The sequence below is a fragment of the Fukomys damarensis genome, unplaced genomic scaffold (genome assembly GCF_012274545.1).
Source record: "Fukomys damarensis isolate Sample0158 unplaced genomic scaffold, DMR_v1.0_HiC HiC_scaffold_21, whole genome shotgun sequence".
In the NCBI taxonomy this organism is placed as follows: domain Eukaryota; kingdom Metazoa; phylum Chordata; class Mammalia; order Rodentia; family Bathyergidae; genus Fukomys; species Fukomys damarensis.
In genome coordinates this window covers 28,980,305-29,001,417 of record NW_022900933.1, presented here as the reverse complement: position 1 = coordinate 29,001,417, position 21,113 = coordinate 28,980,305, and the positions used below count along the sequence as shown (strand labels likewise).

The 21,113-nt window shown below is 36.3% G+C and overlaps 1 protein-coding gene across 5 annotated transcripts in view; it reads right to left on the bottom strand.

Moving 5' to 3' along the window:
• Ttc8 (tetratricopeptide repeat domain 8) overlaps positions 1-19,341 on the bottom strand; it is a 64,919-nt gene extending 45,578 nt beyond the window's left edge. The window contains exons 1-7 of one of the 5 annotated variants that reach the window (XR_004518343.1): positions 19,130-19,340; positions 9,146-9,175; positions 6,502-6,622; positions 5,240-5,303; positions 4,973-5,132; positions 4,695-4,784; positions 1,216-1,260 (exon numbers count right to left, since the gene is read on the bottom strand). Coding sequence is in view for 4 of the 5 variants with exons in the window: in XM_010616272.3 (XP_010614574.1) it covers positions 1,216-1,260; positions 4,695-4,784; positions 4,973-5,132; positions 5,240-5,303; positions 6,502-6,622; positions 9,146-9,175; positions 19,130-19,243 (624 nt within the window). In the remaining variant the exon portion in view is untranslated. Of the gene's footprint in view, positions 1-1,215; positions 1,261-4,694; positions 4,785-4,972; positions 5,133-5,239; positions 5,304-6,501; positions 6,623-9,145; positions 9,176-14,109; positions 14,206-14,257; positions 14,307-19,129 lie in introns of those variants that run through there. The other 4 variants (XM_010616272.3, XM_033766779.1, XM_010616273.3 and 1 more) reach the window with 4 other exon arrangements.
• Positions 19,342-21,113: the final 1,772 nt, after the last annotated feature.

The following is a 21,113-nucleotide window of genomic DNA, read 5'->3' as shown; positions in this document are numbered from 1 at the left end:
GCCACATTTCTTAGTACAACCAGTAGTATCTCCAGTTGGTAGCCTTTTGTAATTTCAGGCTCAAGAGGCCCTTAAGTTAACAAATCCAGCTTCTTTACAAACTGCCTTTCCTAATTACCCTACTTCTGTTAGTAAAACCATCATTCTCTTAACATCCGTAGGAGGCAGAGTTGCCCTGTGTCTCTTTCCTTTGTCCCCAATATCAAATCTATCAGCAAATTTTGTCACTTTTTAAAGAAATACCTCTTTGCTGCTCCCATTTGGGGATAAGGCCTATTTACTTCTCATTCCATACTCTGCTCATTTTTGCCTTTTCTTTACATTTCTTTTCCCTCCTTTCCACAAAAGCCTACTTACTTTATAGATCTTTAGTAACACTACCCCTTTTGAATTTTTCCCTTTGCTAGTTGTGACATTTTGGTTTGGCAATTACTTCTTTGTTTCATTTATGTCAATGTTATTTCCTCGGCTAGATTGCATGGTAAAGGCAGGCTAAAGTGTCACGTTTCTATTAGTTCTCCTAGTGGATTTCACTGCGGCTGACACGAAGAAAACACAACTGAGGAAAACATTTTTGTTTTCCTGATTCAATAAATGGATATAAAGCTTTTATCCTGAATTAACAGGAAAATTAGGCACTACAGAAATAACTTCATATGATCTAACAAAATTTGCCAGGTTCTAATAATTTATATATTAGCAAATAGAAACAAATTTGAAAAGTCAAATACAATATAACCTCAAAATTCTTTTCAAGAAGTTACCAAGAGGATTGACTATTGCTGAAGCTGGGTGGCACAGTCTCTTTACACTATTTTTCTGTATTTACATTTGAAATCTTTAATCATATTATTAAAGAAGGGGCACACGACAAAGAAACTACAAACAGATATATTAGTAAACCTCTAATGCATTACATGGACTAAAGAAAAATCAACAATGCTAACAATTAGCATGAAGAATAAATTTAAACACAGCATATTATGCAGTATTCTTAATTATCTGTATCTTGCATTTTAATGGAGAAGTGTATGCTCTGCAATTCAGACAAATTATCCCACACAAACTGAGAGTGGATTTACAGTGATAGTAATTCTCCAATCTTCAATAATTCCATTTATTTATAGGGTAATAATTAGAGCATTTCAGCATCTAAATCCTCAGAAAAGTCAGAAAAATTACAATAAAAGAAAATAACATGAATTCACAACTTACAGTCTTAATATCATTTTCATGATGAAAGATATATTCAAACAAAGCCTGTAAAGAAAAAAATGTCAAGTATACATTGGGTTTTGTTCTAATAAAAGTACTTTATTGTCTTATCAAAGCTCAATGTGCAACTGAATAAAAAAACCATATACCCTAAAGTGTTTGGAATTCATAAGTAACAAACCTAGTCATTATTTGTTAGAATCACCCATTTTAAAATGTTGCTATTTACAACTGATTCCTATTTTTACAGACTACCAACTAGAAAGCGCAAAGAATAGAACTTTTTTCTTTCTTTTTTTTTTGGTACCAGGGATTGAACTCGGGTCCTTGCACTTGCAAGGCAGGCCACCGAACCACTGAGCTAAATCCCAGGCCCTAATAGAACTTTTTTCTTCCTCCTATTACATATGCTATTTTATTAGGAGAAAAATGAAGTTTATTTTTGAAGACTAATATTCCTGAAAACATTCAGTCGACTTTTATATGCTACATTTATAGTGGTTATGATTCAATAATGACAATTTAGACATGCAAAATCTAGAAGTTTTTTTCTGAGATAAAGTAGAATATAAGCATAAAGTAGGATGGGAGGAGCTTAACTTCTAAAATTGTTTATCCTTATTCAACATTTATGGTAACTCTGTAATTCAGAATACTCAGGTTTCTTTAACAGGGTGCTGTTCAGCTTAATTCACTGAAATAAAAGGATCCCAGCCCTGTATAACTAATGGAATATTACTCAGCCATAAAGAACGAGAAAATAGATTCATTCATAGGAAAATGGATACATATTGAAGATATACTCCTAAGTGAAATAAATAAGGCACACATGTGTAAATACCGAATAATCTCTCTGGTGTGAATAATCTGCAATAATACAGAAGATCCTAATAAGATTACTGACATTTAGAAATGGGAAGAAAGGAGCTAAAGGTGTAGGAAAGGTGAGATGTATAGGGGAAGGGTAATAAGGGAAAAGAAAAAAATGTGTGATAATGAAAAGATGGAAATAAAGTGTTTGTAGATAGGGAGGGGGAGAGGGGGTGAAGGGAGGGCAGGGACAAGGGGAAAAAATGAGAACCAAGACATGTCATGTAGAGGTACAAGATCCCAACAATGAATGTAACTGTACTGTATCCCTAAAATGTACCAATAAACTCAATTAAAGCTGGAAAAAAAAAAAGAATTTAGAATGAAGGGAGATAGTGAAACCTTGGCATTACATTTTTTAAAGCTCTCAGATGACAATAATGTAAGAGCAGAGCTGAGAATCGTGATTTTTTAATGCTTTTCCAGATCAATAAGCATTTTTTGGGTTACTTCTTGATGGCACAACCTTATCCATAGTACTATTATTTTATACTTGCCTGGAGCTAATGTTCCTGGAAGATGGCAAAGTTATTAATGGGGAAGACTTGAAAGCAACCAGTGAAAGAAAAAACAAACCAGGAAAAGACCCTTCCTTTAAAAAAAAAAAACTTTATCTTAGGGTGGGGGATTTAGCTCAGTGGTTCTGCCACCTGCCTAGCATGTGCAAGGACCTGAGTTCAATCCCCAGCACCAAAAAAAAAGAACAAAAACTTTATATATTTCTTTTGTAACCCAATAAATAAATAAATAAAGGTTCAGCAGGTTCTGCCACTACCATGAAAAAGATGTGACAACACCCAAGAGAGCATCAGAGAATCGCCACAGGCACACACAGCTCAATATTAGAAAGGGGTCCTGAGGAGGCAAGGCAAGTTGGAGCCAAAGATGGGCTGACATTGTTTCTAAAACATACTGAAAAAGCACAAAATGCAATTCACGCTAAGCCTTGTACACAGACCAGGTCCATCCTACATGCATCTTAATTTAACTGAGGGAAATGTCTCCAATAACTGCACTCCCTCATTAAAATGTAGCAATGGCACTGACTGTAACCAGTCAGTCACCTCAAGTAAATAGCTTACTGGAGTTCCTTTTAATAGTCAATTCTCATAACGGAAAGAGAAATAAGTAAAGTTTACAATTCTACTAAATGCAGTTTATTAGACTGCTGTCAAACAAGAATTTAAGAAAAATATCAGTTTATTATAGGCTGATTACCTGTCTGCCAAATGGCATTTCTTTTTCCAATTTAAACTTGGGAGTCTATATGACTAGTGTCCATTTTTATTTACTACTAGAGTGTGGCACTTATGTTAAACACCATTAGAACTGAGATCAGAATGAGCTCAGGGGCCAGGGATATAGCCCAGTGGTACCGTGCCTGCCTTGCAAGCGCAAGGTCCTGAGTTCAATCCCTGGTACAAAAAAAACCAAAAAACAAAAAACCAACAACAACAAAAACAAGCTCAGCATTCATACAGAGTTCAGAAACTAGAACTGAAAACCTGGGCTAGGATTAAACCACTTGCCAGAAGATAAGGGCTCCTATCTCTGAATTACTCCAAGCTCACCCCATTCTTTGTACTAGAAAGGTCATGGACAACATTCTCATTTTCTTTCATTCTCTTTTTCTTCCCTTCTCCTGCCTCTTTCTCCATCTTTTACCTTCTTCCCCTCTGCCTCTAATCTTCTCTTTAAGTAATATTTAAATTACAATGACCAATGTGTTTGGCTTGCCACTGTTTGACTTGAATAATCATTATTGAGATGTATGTTTAATTCCTAATTAAGAGTTTATTTGTATCATCCTTTTGATAGTCCTAAAATCCTGCAAGGATAGAAAATAATTTTTCTGAGAATAGTCTAAACACTAATCTTAAAAATACACACACACACACACACACACACATAAGCTCTTGAGATTCATTTTATGAAAATTATACTGCATACTTGCTTTCTTTGTTAAAAACTGTTTTGTGGGGCTTGTGATTTAGCTCAATAGTTCCACTGCCTGCTTCACAAGCGCAGGGTCCTGAGTTCAATCCCCAGTACCAAAAAAAACAAAAAAAACAAAAAAAACAAACTGTTTTGTTTTATTTTTTGTTTGTTTGATTTTTTTTTTTTTTTTTTTTTTTTTTTTTTTTTTTTTGGTACCAGGGATCGAACTCGGGTCCTTGTACTTGGGAGGCAGGCCACCAAATCGCTGAGCTAAATCCCCCCACCCAAACTGTTTTGTTTTGAGATAGCTCTCACTATGCAGTTTAGGCTGAATTTTGAACTCACTATGTAGCCTTGACTGGCCTCGAACTCAACAGAGATCCCCCTACCTTAATTTCTCTAGTGTTGAGATTACAGATGTGTACCACCATGCTTAGCAAAATTACTGTTCTTTATTAGAGAAAAATAATTTCCTATAATAATGCATAAGTACTTTATTTCTGATTGACTGCTTTTAATTTAAGACTAAGAGAATTTTTACATATTATAGCAATTGATCATTCCCATTTTAATCAAGATATGGCCTTTGCTTCACAAATCTTTATTTTGTCCAGTGTTATTATCATCATACTTCTAACATTACTTTATTTAAAAACACTTTAAGTACATACCTTTGCCAATTTAGGTTTCTGGGAATATTTTGTTAAATTCAGTCTAGATAAATTTATAAATGGTCCATCAGGACTTGTAAGCATTGAAGCCTATGAGGGAAAGAAAAGATACAATAAAAAATCTAGTTTAATGTGCATAGAAATTATAAAAGCAACATAAGTGAAAAAGAATCATTATCAAGAATTGCCACGTAATTTTCCAGTATCACAGTAGTGATATAATGCACCATAAAGTCTCTTCAGTAACACAGGGCTATGGGAAAGTTCACAGAACTTACCGTCCCTAGCCTGATGAATCTTCCGGATGAGCTTGTGATGGGGCGCGCTGTGTATACAGTTCTGGGTGTTCGGATGGCTTGTTCCATGGTTCCCGGCCTTCCACTCTGTGTGCCTGGCCTGAGGAAGCCAGTAATGGGTCTTCCTGCTTGAGTGATTGGCCTGTGAAGATCACAAATTGTTATGATGCAAAGAAGATCAATTAAGGAAAGATTTGCATAACATCTGGTCAATATTTAGTGGTGGATCCTATGAACAGAGGCACATACCTGATTGCTTGACTAGGCCCTCCTGTCTGATTAGTGCCAGGGAGTTTCAAAGATGTTCCAGGGCCTAGGGAATGATAGCAGATTCAAACCATGTATTTATTAATCTGTAAAAACTGTCAGATAATCTAATTTTCAGAAATGTGTTGGCTTGGTGAAAAAGACATTAACAGCAGAAAATGTATTTTAAGGAAATGTATTTGAGATGAATAATATTCAGCAAGTATCATGTTACTTATGTTATCACATTTAATCTTCACACTAAGTCTACAAGGAAAGTAGTTCTAACTTATTTAACAAAAATTAATTGAAATAAGTAAAGGTCAACTGATTAGTTGAGGTCAGATTCAAATTTAAGACTAGCAGGTTCCAAAGTTCAAAATGATGATTCTATATTCATAGATTAATTTTTTCATATAATATCCTTCCCCAAAAAATATCATTTACTAACAATATCTAGAATTTAGATATCTTAGTTCTAAAAGAATGAAGCAATGGGGAAGAAAGAAATTTTAACAGGAAGCATATATATCTTTTTCTCAACTTCCACTTCAAGCTTTAAAATGACTACTATCTTCCAAAACATACACGCAACTGAGAACTGTATCAACTATTCAGTTACCAGCAAGACCACCACATGTCATGGTAATCATCCAATACTATTTGCCACACCTAACTGGTAAGCTGAGGACTGAGCCTTTGTCACAATCCCAATAGACACTCACTGCCCAGCATAGGACCTCATGACCTCACACCATGCGTTAGAGCAAATTCTCTCAGATTATAGGCAAGAAATGATGTTTTCAGATGAGTATTTTGCAAAGAAAAATCGTTTTAATACACTTCTGATGTCTAGATGCTTCCTGTGTTTACACTTCCAGGTAAACAATCTTCTGCTTTATTAGATAAACCGTGCAAGCAGAATGCATTTTTATAAAAATATTTTTAAATGTATAACAAAGCTTTTAAGGAAAAGTATATATCAATCTCAAACCTTAAGTTGAAGAGAATATCACTGAATGGTGGAAGGAAATACTTTGTACTAAAAGGCAGAAGGAAAACCATGCATTTAAGGTAATTTTTCATATATATATATATGTATATACATATATACATATATATATATATGAAAATATACATGCTTCACTTACATAATACTTATATATATTTAAAGTTTAGAAAAATATACATATATATTCCTCCTATATAAACAGTAGTATTTTTCCTCCTAATAACATCTCATTAACTTAAGAATCAATACTTACGTGGAACTTGAGCAATAGCATTTTCGTCCAGAATCATCTCTGCAATTCCTTTCTGATCTACATCAATTTCATCTATATACACCATTTCAGTTAGTGCTCGTGCTTTTAAAATCCAAGCTGCCTATAAACCATGGATAAATAAAATACATATTAAAATAGCATTATCCCTTCCCTGCCAAATAAATAAATATTTAAGAAGTCAAATAGGAACATTTTTTACAATTCTGTAGGAAAATCTCCTTTTTCAAAAAGCTAAATAGATTTATATTTGTTTTGATTTTTAAAATTGAATTCTTAATAGAAATGATGATTCGAATTTTTGGTATTAGAAGATCTATAATAAGCCAGACATGGTAGTTCACACCTGTAATCCCAGCTACTCAGAAGGCTGAAGCAAAAGGATGACAAGTTCAAGGTCAGCCTGGCAACTTAGCAAGGCTCTGTCTCAAAACAAAATTAGGGGTGGGGATTTAGCTCAGTGGCACTGTGCCTGCCTTTCAAGCACAAGGTTGTAAGTTTGATCCCCAGTTCAAATAAATAAATAAATAAGGCTGAGTTTAATCCCCAATATCACACAAAAACCTATAATAAGATATGCTCAAACCATTATTTAATTTAAAATTTTATCAGTGTTTGAGAAAAATTAATCTTCCTGATTTTTTATCTATCCTAAAAAAGTGACCTTGAAAGCCACATACCATTGTTTGATTACATATCACGCTATATTCAAAGTATGACTTCTGGCAATGTGAACAGTTCTTGAGATTTTAATGAAAACAGCAGATGGGGCTTTAATTTTAAAATATAATTTATTCTTTTTAAATTTTGGAGATAAGCCAGGTAGGTTTTACAGTCCTAAACTCTTCTGCCTTTTTTTTAAAGCATATTATATTACACACAGCTATCTCAAATTGTCCCTTGAATATTGTTTTATCAAGTATACTTATCTTAACAAATGGTAGAATCACACAGTTAAAAAAAAAAGATGTCTACATAAGTGTATTTGCGTATTTTTGTATTGAGTATCATAAAGTTGAAAAAATGAGAAAAGGCATAGATTCACCCAATTATAACCAATATATCAATTATTTCTTTGTATCTGTGAATTATATTCCCATTTTACTTGCCTATTGAGATGTCTCTGGATTTTACACTTGTTAATCTGCCAGCTAACATCACAAAAATATTAATTCATTCATTCTAACTTTTGTAAGGTTATTTTACTTATGAAATAAACATGAAGTAAAGATTCTACTGGCTGAGTAAAACATGTTTAAAATCAAATAAATTGACCTTTATTAGTTTATTAGTTGAAAATCAGTAAAAATATTTGTTGATGCCCTGACTACTCTACAGAAATGAAAATTTCGTACGAGATATTGAATCGCTATTAAAAGCCTCATTGCTGTTCAAGTTGTAAATGTATGCAAAAAGAAGAGATTTCACAGTGCAAATCAGGGAGGTCAAAAGAATCCATCCAGTCTTGTACCCATTTATGTCTTTATCCAATATATACTGAAGACTATAGGGACAAAACAGAAAGATAAAGAAGGTCTTCGTGAAAACTCCGCACTTATTTGAAACTTTTAAGTATGATTTACAGTTTTCCAACCATGCCTATGATGCAAATTATTGGTATTTTAATTGAATTTTAATCAAAATCTTCCATAATTACTGGGAACAAAATGTTCATTTATAATTTACATTCTTCTTGAATGACCTGTACATGCTATGCAAAAAATAAGTTTTGCCCCATAATTCAATTTGTAAATCAAGATTGAAATCCTTCAAAAGATAAAAGGTTTTTAACCCCCTTACACTTACAGTTTTTGTTAATACTACGCAGGCCTCCATAAGGGTACTTTGTAAATTGCTTTCTATTCTAAAAGCTTTGATCATTACTCATATAAACGTCATATGAGGTTCAAATCATTCATTTACCTAGAGAATACTGCTTACATTCTAACTCATTTGTAAGGGCAAACACTTGGGAGCATGTAAGCGCTCTAATTTTTACTACGTGCATCTTTTTTTTCCTTATTCCTAGACCCTCATAGCTAAAAGCTTTTCTGGCCAGGGGTCCCTCTAACCAGACCTCCTCTCTTCTGGGACTTCCTCTTGACTCAGTCCCTTGTGTCTTATCCAGATAACATATCTCCAGCCTGGTGTCATCCATAAACAAGTTCGTTTTGCAGATGTGTCTGTCTGGCCAGTTCCCTTCCTTCCTCACTGTGGCAGGTTCCAAGACCTTAAGCAGACCCAAGAAGAGTTGTGCCACCCTATTCAAGACCTACTGTCCTATTACAGTCTTTCTAGACACTTGTGGCTCTGCTAATTCCCCAGCTCCCACCCTAAGCCCATGGCTCCCCTTGCCTCCTTCATTCTTCTCATCCTTGTGGTTATTCTTGTTCCTTTCTATTTAAGCCCCAAGTCTTAGAACAGCAGTTCTACAAGGTAATTCATAAACACAAAAGCATTGGAAATACAGTTATTTAGAGAAGAAGGTACAGAATATCAAGTAGTGATGACTAATTTTCTAACACAACAAATTATGCAGCAAATTTTCTAATCTATAGCAACAACTAAGCAGCTGATGTAATGGTTAAAGTATTCTCTAAACTACAAATAGCAACTAAACCTTTACCTGAGACACTGGCAAATCAAGAGCTGGTTCCTGGAAAGCATTAAGAAGGTAGTAAACATTTTAAGAAATGTAACTTCTAAAATAAAAGGTCTTAATGACTAACCAAGTATTTGTAGGTGAACTTAACTCATTCACTAAAAATCCAAATATTAACAAACTTTCTACCAAATAGTCTCAAGAGTTATGTGAAACTGACATAGAAGACTGCTAAACTGAAGAAGGCTAAATTCTTTATGGTCAGAAAAGTCTAATTAACCTAACCTCATTCAGAGCACAAAGAGAGAGCATCTTTATTTGTTCAATGAAGACATACTATTTGAGAAATTAATATTTTTCTAATTATACCAAAGAAATACTTCCTTAAATTTAAAGTTCAGGGTGGTTAAAACAGCCAAAATGTAACCACTTAGAGAGGAGAATGAAAATTCAAATAATATAAACCCTACTATTCCACAAAAGTATAATGGAATTAGAGGCTAGCAATTTAATTCAAACTGTAATATCTGCTGAGAAATTTTTATAAATATACTGTGCAATATACGCTAGTGCCAGGTGCTGGTAAACTTAGTACTTGAGGTTTGTATCTCCAAATTAAATGGAACCTATTGATTAAAATGATCAGAGCCACAATAAATTCATTTATAAAACATCTGCACTTATATATCTATGCAAAGCATCTGCTGAACACTTAGTCATGTTTTTATTGGAGAAACTACTAAGAAATAGTAAAAGGGGACCCAAATGCTTTTTTTAGGAATATATTATCTGTGTGAGTGCTGTGCAAACCAAATGGTCACCACAAAAGGATAAACCACATACTAAGTATAATGCATGGTAGGAACATGAAAGTAAAAGACTAAGTATAAACAAGGCTGGGAAGTCAAGACTTCAAAGAGTGGCTTTGGGGAAGATTCAGCACTGAACTGAACACAAAATAGCAACAAGAGAACACATGGCAACTGGAGATATTCAAAATTATTGCACATAAAAAGGACCTGGAAAAAGTACAGATTTCTTATACATAGCCCATGCCTAAGAAAACAGAGATACTGGGAATGAGATAGGAGACAAAAGGAGTAATCCTTCCTACTCTTTATGTCTCTAGGTCTGCATGGTCCCTTATCTTATCTGAATGTCACAAAAACCATCTCTAGGAAGCAAGTGGGTATTATTACCAATTTTACAGATAAGGAAACAAATTCAAGGATGTTATGTAATCTCTTCAAGGGCACTCAAATGGTTCTGAGAAGCAAAAGCTCTTTTTGGGGGGGGGGCAGGCACTCCGGGGTTAAAAAGAAAAAATAGTAAGGCAGTACTGAAGGGTAAAGTTCAGAAGTGATGCGACATGAGTCCAATGTCACAATGGGGAAGAGAGTTAACCAGAGGTGATTACAGACAGTGCTTGAAAAAGAAAAGAAAACAGCTAAAAGGAACAGAAGCCATTGATGCTAAACAGAAGCTAGGCTCTTGTTATTCTGTGAGTGGCAGGCAGATTCCTCCAGTGACCCAAACTCAAACCAGCAGTTCAGCCTCACAGGATTGTATCCACTGATGAAAGGCTTTGTGATCTGTCTTGTTCTCCTGCCCCTTGGGAAAACACCTGAGACTATAAGTGAAGAGTAGGTAGGGAATAATGAGAAGGTCAAAACAAAACAAAACAAAACACAAGAGGCCTTGAAGAGTGGGGAAGTGCGGAGACAGCCGAGGTGTAGAGGCAATGCCTGAAAGGATGTGAGACCAAAAGCACATAAATCCCACAACATTCTCCCAGTGTCACTGACATCCAAGGTACCACAAACATTCTGTGGGGGAGAAATGCACAATTAAATAAATTATAATACAATGTGTTAAATGCTATACTCACAGTATGGAAAAAGTATAAATGAACTAGACAGCAAAGCAGAAGACCTGGCCAATCAGAAGGGAATCAGAGAAAACAGATTATTCTAGAAGTTTTCAAATGCCAATGATTTATGAACTATTTTCAGTATCATTTTACCATCCTCTCACTGGACATTTCCCTCAGATATGGTTCCCGACTTCCGAAAATCCTTTCAGAAAAACATAAACAACAAAATCCTACATGTAAATATCTCTAGGGTGAAAGCTGTCAGAATCAAAATGGACTCACATGTGTCCATACCTAACCAAAAAATAATAAAATAAATAAAGATGGGAGGTTATGAAAGAGGGGATCTTGCTTGTGTTTATGTGCCAGATAATAAGAACCAAAGACCGACACACACACTTCCTTGCATAAAGGCCACTGAAATCTTTCACAGAAAATATTTCTACAAGGACATCTGTCCACAAACTGTTCCTATAACCCTGGACTGACACCACTTTTGTTACTGATCCTTGAACACCTTCCTATTAATCCTGTAGCAAGGATTATTTTTTCAGAATAATTTATGTAATCCTCCTTGCATTACCTTTAACCTATCTGCAGGTTAGCCTTGAACTCATGCTTCTCCTATCACAGACTCTCGAGTGCTGGGATTGCAGATACATGCCACCATTCCTGGATTAATGCTCACGGCAATGTTCCTGCTTATACCCAACAAATGTCATTATTCTTCAGAACCTTTCTATGTTATTTAGCTTGACACTAACTATATAGAGACAATAACAGCTACCATTTTTATTCACCAAACTTGAATTAAGAAAACTCTCACACAACCCTTTGACGTATAGGTGTGTCACTACCTCTATTACAGACAAAAAAACTCTGAAGTCTAGGTATGGAGGTAGTATTTCAAATTAGACACTCAGGGTCAAGAGCATGCACTGGTTACATATGTGGGATAATAGCAAGGAAGAAGACAGATACTGTAGTATATGGAGAGACCAAGGATAGGCACAGCTGGGGGAAAATCAGGATGTTTTAATTTCAAGGTAAGACAAAATATTACTAAGGATGCATCTTTGGGCTCTCTCAATTTTAGTTTTGTGATTTAAATCAAGCCACGCCCCTGGAAACCACAAGTTAGTTTTACTTAGTTTAGCAAAGTATTTGTACAGTTTCAACAGTTGAGTAGAAAGCACCAGGCCTTATCCTGGAGTCAGAAGACCTGGGCTTCAGGCCCCAGGAGCTACTCAAGACATGGTCTTCATTACCCTCACACTCCATTCATTATCCTCTCAATTTAAAGCAATAATACCTACTGTCTGAGATTCTTTCAAGGTCTAATAATAAAACCTTGCTTTTTTAATGATGCTTTACATGTTTAATCTCCAACACATGAAAAAAAAAACCACAATTTGCAGACTTCTTTCACATAAACTATCATAGCCAAGTGTAAGGTTAATAGACAAGCATCAACCATCAATTAGTCCCCTTTTTCAGAACCCAGAACTGATTCCCAATTATAGCTGATCAAATGGTAAAACTTTCCTCTGAATCCCCTTCAAAGTGGGCAGGAAGACCTGTAAAGTAGAACGGCACTGCCTGGAGCCGGCAAAAACTCATTAGCATCAACCTCGACTCACAGTTTACTTCCTTCCGCCCTCCCAAGGGTACAGCTTTTCCCTAGGCTGGTATTACTTCAGTGAATTAAATCTCCAGATAGTTCCGAATGCAGCGTCCTAATTGCCACCAACATTTCCTCTAGCTAATGAGTCTATCCAGCTTTACTTGGAAACCACTGAGTTGCTATTCAGAATTTAATAATGAAAGGAAGGGGAAAAATCTGTAAGAAAACAAGAGAAATGGATTGATTTCAAGAGATTAGGGAGACCAAGTGACTAAGCAGCCAAGTTAAAAATGTAATCTGTATAATTCAACAGAAATAAGAATTCACAAGATGGGCAGCCCACTTTCCGGTCTCCCTTCTGTCTTAGACAGAAGCTTTCTTTCTCTCAATGAATTTGTCCTACTCTTAAAAAAAATTTCACAAAATGAATACCTGAGTATGTACACAATCAAAAGACTAAGTCCAAGTAAGTCTCCATGGTCCCAAAGAGGAAACAAATTAGCTCAGTGTATAAAGGAAGGCATTTTTGGCTTGGATCACCAAATCGTTGTCTCGACAAACTACTAACATATAGCTCTCATTGGCGAGAATTGGTTTCATAACTTATCTAAGCCAGTGGTTTTCAGCCTTTTGTCCATCTTCAAATTATTTACAATAACAGCTCTGCTTCTCTATAGTATCTCTCATTATAAGTAGAGATTGGGGGAGTGAATTGGAAAACGCTCTTTGACCTTTAATAATCTGAAAAATCTACCAGAAACCTATCCGCCCTCATGAAGTCATATTGTCTTTTAAAACCCATCCCCCCATTGCTTGAAAAATAACCACATTTCATGAAATGTTTAATTACAATGGAGCTTAAAAAAAAAATCAGGACTAGTTCTAAAGCCCTGAATCTGACATATGGAACACAAAGAACAATAATCAGATTAAGCAACTAATCAGGATGATCACCATGAACTGCAGAAGCAAGCATTCCCTCTAGGTCACACTGCTTTATGGAGGACTGATTTGTCATTCCCATCTTTTATATCCAATAAGTATTTTGATACAATTTAAAGTATACTTTGAAAAAAAAAAAGGCCATATTTCATTTGAATTGGTTATCCTTACTACACAGTACTTTATTTAAAAAGGGAAATTATGCTAAATTAACCTGATATACTCTTTCTTTACTCCTAAAAGATCCAAACTTCAATGCCCTTCTTGCTTAGGGACTGGCCCTTCATCTCTTGGTATTCTGTGTTCATTCTTCAAGTATGTTTCCCATTAAAAAAAAAAATCACATTATTATGTTCAACCTATCCTTGAGTTCATTTGTGGCCAAAAAATATATATTGCTCTAAGGAAATATGCTATTCCACAGTTGTATATCATACCACTCTGGCTACCTGGATTACCTTGACTTTGGCGAGATCCAAAACAAAATTAAACCCAATGTCCTAATGCAAAATAAAAGGCACTAATTACAGATTTCTAATGATACTATACCACAATGGTTTCCCTTAAAGAGGAAATAAAAGCAGATGAAGTAGTTTTAGAAACAGGATTCAGTGAGTAGGCTGATGTATCAGGACCAAAATGTTTTCTTTCTGAAGCTCCACGGCCCAGTTTACAAGATTAACGAAAAACAAATCACTTTAGTGAGGTTCATATCTTTCATGTGAGCCAGTGGTTTTCAGCCTTTTCTGCAAAATCAAAGGGAAAACATGATTATTAAAAGGTGGGGGGGCAGGGACAAAGGAAAAAAATAAGAACCAAAACCTGTCATGTAAAGGTATAAGATCCCAATAATCAATGTAACTGTATTGTAAACCTAAAATGTACCAATAAACTCAAAAAACAAACAAACAAACAAAAGCGATCACTTTTGAGGGGGAGGAAAATAAAAGCAAAAATGAGTCCATGTTGCACTCAAAAGAAGTATTTTAATTTCCTTGCTCCCCTGTGTATCCAGGCCTCAAAGCAACTGATTTATACTAAAATCAGTTTGGTGGGGTGGAAGTACTTCAAATAGGTGGAAAGGGAAAGTACTCTATAATGTGAAAATTCATTAAGTGCCCACAGGGCTAAATAAGCATGTGAGGATAAACCAGCTAATGTGAGACTGAGGACCATCTACTCTGCTCTGATCACATTTCTGCTAATTGTTCATAGATTGTGAATCTTCCCATCATTTAGTTTCCTCCACTGAAACAATGAAAGAACCATAAGAAATTCCAAAGATGATAACTACCATTAGAAACACTCTCCTAGCCTAGCCAAATGGGGCGGCACATGCCTTTAATTCCAGTATTCTGGGAGTCTGAGGCAGGAGAATCACATGTATAAGCCCAGCCACAGCAACTTAGTGACTTAATGAGATCCTGTCTCAAAGTAAAATATTTTTTAAAGGGAGGAAGTGGCTGGGAATATAGCTCAGGGTAAAGGCCCCGGGTTCAAAGCCCAACACCGTGGGGTAGTGGTGGAGGGGGTTTCTTCTGGAGATATCCAGGAAGAATTTTCTAAATAGATTTTTTTCAAAACAGACTCTCAAAACAAGAAATGAACTAGAATGCCCATAATGCAATTATATTTATTTGAAAGGCAAATGTACACTTAAGAATGTACTGAGAATTGAGGCTGGTGTTGATTATTAAGGATGGGAGCAAGATCGAGCAAAGATTGTCAGGCAGCTAGGATGATCTCCATAAGCTAGCACATAGGAATAACTCCATCAAAACACACACATGAATAAAATCAACACACTCAGAACATCAACACTGTAATACAGTTTTGTTTTGTTTTTTATCTAGTTAAGAAGGCAGGATTTTTTGAAGCTTGGGGGAAATCATATTGGGAAATATTTCTAACATGAAAGAAATCACATGTGGGTAAAAACTCAAACTGGTGCTCATAAAAGCTTACGGTAGATAACAGCACATTGTTTAAAGTTGGATCAAGGAATAACCAATATAAACACTCCTGTGAACTTTTCAACAGCCCTATCCAGGTACCTCAGCCTACTTTGCTAAGATGATTTCAAGATAAAAGTCTATTCCTGGTAAAATGATACTCATTATTCTGGCAATGCTTATAATTCATCCACAAATAATCTAGTTTACCAAAACAAATAAAAATATTAGAAAGGAAAAAGAATGTTGTAAGTTTCTTCCAGATCTGGTACTGATTCTCTTAGCGCTGCTTTGATATTTATCCAGGCCAAACACAATCCCTATTCACGACAATAAAACAGTAACAATGAATAACTTTCTATTTATTCCAGATCCACAAGAAATAGGACAATGGAATAGGCCAGGACCTAATAAGATCTACTGCCATAATAGTGTTACCAGTGTTAATAGCTATCCAATGCCAATAGCAGTATTTCTCAATATGATCTTGTACTTGTTGTCTTCATCATTATCAAAATCATACTTCCACCAAACAAACCTAATAAATCTTAATCTTTCAAGAGAGGCACTATACCCTATAGGAGTCACTATACTATAGGAGTTGTACAAGAGGTTTCATAAAAGGACCCAAGCTCGTATAGCTATTAACATGAAATATTTTCAAAAAGAACTTAGTTTTCCTATTTTTTCTAGATAAAAGGAAAGGATTTAAGATCTCTTCTGCTACTCCTCTTAATCATAAATAAAACAGTGGTGCTTTACCTATTAATTTCGCTAGATGATCTCTCACCAAGATAACAAGAGATATTTGCCCTCCTGTCTCTCTAAAACAGGAGCCAGGGGGTCCAATAAGTTGCAGAACTCCTGGCTTAGTCAAAATTAGGTAGAGTTTTTTTCCTTAAGGACTTCCCAAAGGTTTTAGTCTGACTACAGAGATATGTCCAAATTACTTAACACTACACTAAAATCTTTAAAAAGGCAGAGTAGATGGAAAAATATATTGGGCAAAGCTCTGAAAATTCAGCCATATATATGAGTCAAAGAAGCTTCAGTAGTTTAGACAAAAGGTGTGGGCTTACTAGCTTTGTACTTCTGGACAATTTACTTCACTTTGTGCTTCAGTCTCCATCTGTTAAATGGGGAAAATTGCACCAACTCCTACAATGGTTGAAGATTAGATGAGATAACATAATAAAACAGAGAGCCAAGCTTTTAGCTATTATTTTTGTTAATTACTTTGGAAGGTTATTCTCAGTACTAGAAATGCTACACACAGCTTTCAGAAATGACATCTGGGAAGTAGCCCACACTTGATAAGAAGGCCATTGAAATAATCCCATAAAAACTCCTGATCACAATGCCTAGCTCAAATGAATCTCATTTCACAAGTACAGCACTGAATGTAACTACAGAATTAAAACTATAGAGTCTTTATTAAACATTAACAAAAATACTGCTTAAATACTGCTGTGCTTAAAACATTCCCCAGTGTGAAAGTATCTCCCAAGACTAGTAAGAAGGACATCAGACCCTTGCCCTAGGGGAAAAGAAGAATTTATAGTTGAACCAGTGATTTCACTTAGTGGCAATGTGCCTGCCTCACAAACACAAGGTCCTGAGTTCAATCCCTGGTACTATATATGGTCAAATAAATTTCCAAACTATTGGATGAATCAAAATTATGTTTGTATGCCTGGGATTTAGCTCAGTGGTTCCGCTGCCTGCCTCACAAGCATACAACTGCCTCACAAGCATAAGGACCTGAGTTCAATCCCCGGTACCAAAAAAAAAAAAAAAAAATTATGTGTTCTTTGAAACTATTTACAGTCTTTAGCATTCATCTTGAATCTCTAAGAAGGGAATCTACATTTCCCAAGTGTTTTAAAGAAGGAAACTTTCTTCCACTGAGCAGCTCTTGGGATGAGTGTTCTATCAACAACTGAATGGAAACTAGCCTAACTCAATGGAAAAACACATAAAGTTCTTGTAGATCACTGTTTGTTAAGCAATATGTGGCACAATCAAAAGTTCTTAACAAACTTCTGTCGTTAGAAAGATCAGTATTTTTTCACAGTTTCGAAGATTATTATTTGATTGAATTTTTTTAAAGCACCATCCGTGAGATTGTTGTGCCAAGAAACACCCTTGGAAAAATGTTTACATACAGGAATGTAGTCCTACGGTGAACTAACACAAACAGAATCTAGTTTAGTATTGCCATATAATGGGCTGTTCTGTGGAAGATGTACTATGTATCAACAGGTTATCATCTAACCATGTACTGGAAGCTAAGGCAGAGCCAGTACTGCTTTCACAGTTAGGCCTTGACATTTATAACTCCCCTCAATTTTCCTTTTTTGCTAACCTCTCCGAGGCAACACTACTACAAGAAAAGCCAGGAAACTAGGGCTGTATAGGCACATTCTGCATTACTAGAAGCACTGAGAAACTGTCACAACTCTACTACCATTCTCCCTTTTTTCTTTTTCTTTTTTCCTTTTTTGCTAACCTCTCCGAGGCAACACTACTACAAGAAAAGCCAGGAAACTAGGGCTGTATAGGCACATTCTGCATTACTAGAAGCACTGAGAAACTGTCACAACTCTACTACCATTCTCCCTTTTTTCTTTCTTTTTTCTTTTTTGTATCTCTTCCAGGGGATACCTGCCAATTCAAGTTATATCTCTCACGTTGTTTATTAGTCTTTTCCCTCACTATAAACAAATACTGTAAGTTCGTTTTTAAAATTTTTATTAGTACATGTTTGTTGTACATGATTACATTCCCTGAGGGAATTGGTACATGTGCATAATACATTTAAATTCCCTTCTTCCCCCCTCATTCCACCACCCTTTTTTTCCACCATCAGATTCATTTATTTTCTTATAAGACCATATAAAGTTAATTAACATATAGATTGAAAACCAGACTAATAGGCCAAAGAATATATAAAGTATGTAACACAACTGTACTGTCAAGATACATTTGTAGATACATTATAATCCACTGCAGACAAAGTATGTAAATTGCCTTTTAATCAATGCCATCATTCCTTCTTTTTGGGAGACTATCTCTACCATCCCCTCCGCCTAAAATCAGTTTCCTTTGCCCAGGTAATTTAATAGCTCATGCATCCTTTCCCCGCATACATTCTCATTTCTCTATCTTTCGTATTTGTCTCAAGCTGAACCTCATGTCCCAGAATCAAAAGTTCCTTCACTCTTGAAATCTATGACATGGGAAGATCTCACGTTTGATTCAAACAAAAAGCTTCGTTAAAGAGGAATGGAGAGTCACAGATCTTTGTTTACATGTAATTTTTTAAGGAAATTAACGAAAAGAACTTGAGTCCATCCAGACTAAAGTATAAGGGAATTACTAAACTTCCTTACCAGACTACAGTTCAGGGCCCTAACTCTGGGACACTATGGGAAAAGGATGCTTATATTTGCGGATCGAGCAGTCAGGGCACAGAACGCCAGCCACAGTTCGCTCCACGCTCATAGGCCAACAGTACAGGGAAGTCTCGCCTTGGGCCTTCGTTCCCTCCTAGGAGCAGGGCATGCCCCAGAGCCCTGGGCCTCAGTGGCAAGATCCAAAGGCGGACGGGGCGGTACCTGGTCATAAGGGGACTTCTCCAGCATCTGCGTGCACAGATCGGCGCAGAGCTGGAACTTCCTGCGCCTAAAATAGCTCCAGGCCAGGAGCAGCGGCTCCATCTCCGAGCCCATCGCGGCCCAAGGCTTCCGGCGAAGAAACAAGATCCCACCCTGAGAAGACAGTGGGCGGGGATGGGAGCTGGCGGCGTCAGGCTCTCCCAGGCAACGCTCGGCGGCTGGGCCTCGCCGGAGGGGTGCCCGCAGCGCGCCTGAGAACAGGAAAATTAAAAGAAAAGAAAAACCCTCCACGAGTGGAACTCAACTTTAGAGTTTGCCCAAAATTGGCTGCAAAAATGTTTGTACTTTTAAAGAATGTAGATTTCATTAATTTCGAAAAGACACCATCGCTAAAAAAGAGGTAGTGACTTAGACGCCAGCCTGGGGTCCTTCACCATCTCGGCGGGCCTGGTTGCCTAGCAGCAACCCGCTCTGCTCTCCCGGATTGTGGGTGACTAGAAAGTCAGCGTGTCTCTCGCACTCCTCTCCTTTGTTCATTCCTACCTTTATTGCCCTTCTGACTCTTGAAACACAAACATGGAAACACTTTCCCCAGTACTCTCCAGCCTTTCAAAACCAAAGCCTTAAATGCTGAAGCTCCAATCTGAATCTCCGAATCTCGGAATCGCAGTGGGTTTTAGAGATTGTTTGGCCCAATCAACTCATTTTACTAGTGAGAAACAGGCTCAGAGAAGACAAAATCTTTACCCAAAGTCCTACGGAGTTAGAGAGTGGGACCGTAATCTGGGTGACCATGAGTAAGGGGTTCAGGCATTTTCCCCAAAGTAGATGCAAGTATGCAGAAAATTAAAAAGGAGCTTTTGAAACCCAGCTCGCTGCCACCCTGCTAGGAAAGAACTCTTAACTTCTGAACTACACCCAGACCTTGAGTTATTTTGAGTTATTTCTTCAAGTACCGGTCTGACTTCACAGTAAAGATTTACAAAGTAGCAAATATTAAATGCCAGTGGTTGTGAAGACAGAAATGTGACCGGGATAATTCCAGTTAGGCCTCATGGTAAGCAGGGGATCTTTTTACCCTCCCTCCTTTCCTCCACAGTGTGAGGGACAGGAGAGGAAAAAAAGCCCAATATTGCAGAACTGTCTGGTCAAATATAAATCTTCTTTATGTATAACAAATGAACTGGCAACACCCTTGGAAAAAGAGAAATCATTTGCAGTTTTCTCAAACAACTAATGAACCACAGTGAAGACATTATATTTAATCAATACATTATATTTAATCTATAAATTTTATAGATGTCAAAATGAAATTTGAGTTCCTAAACTAAGAAATTGATTGTAAATTTTCCTTTATCAAACAATCCTTTTAGGAATTTTAAAATATTGAAAGTGAATAATTATCAAGATATTGATTACTACAGTTATCTTTATTATTATTAGTCCGCTGTGTTTCCCTGGAAGTGACTCTTAAAAATATAGTCTATCAAAAGGTCCTAATGCAGTTTTTTGTGAAGGTCAGGTTTTTGAGAATGTATAGGCTGGCAGTTGACAGTTGGGCTCAAGGCTTTTTATTTTCTGAAACAGTGTAAGCAAATTCCTATGAGATTCTCCAACCTGGCTCCAAATTAGACTGATTAAATAAACTTTGTATTTTAGAAAAATTTGAGATTTACAAAGAAGTTGTAGAGATAGTGCTACATTCTCATGTACTCCTCTCCCCATGTCCCCTATTGTTAACATCTTATATTGCTAGCATATTTTTCATTACTAAGGGACAGCACTATTTTTTTTTTCTTGTACCGGGGATCAAACTTGGATCCTTGCACTTGTGAGGCAGGCGGCAGAAATCCCCTGCCCCCAGCACTATTAATAGTATGTTACTATTAACCAAATGCTATAGTTTATTTGAATTTTAGTGTTTTTCTTCTAAGATCATTGTTTCTCTTCCAGGATTTCATTTAGGGTACCACATTGCATTTTA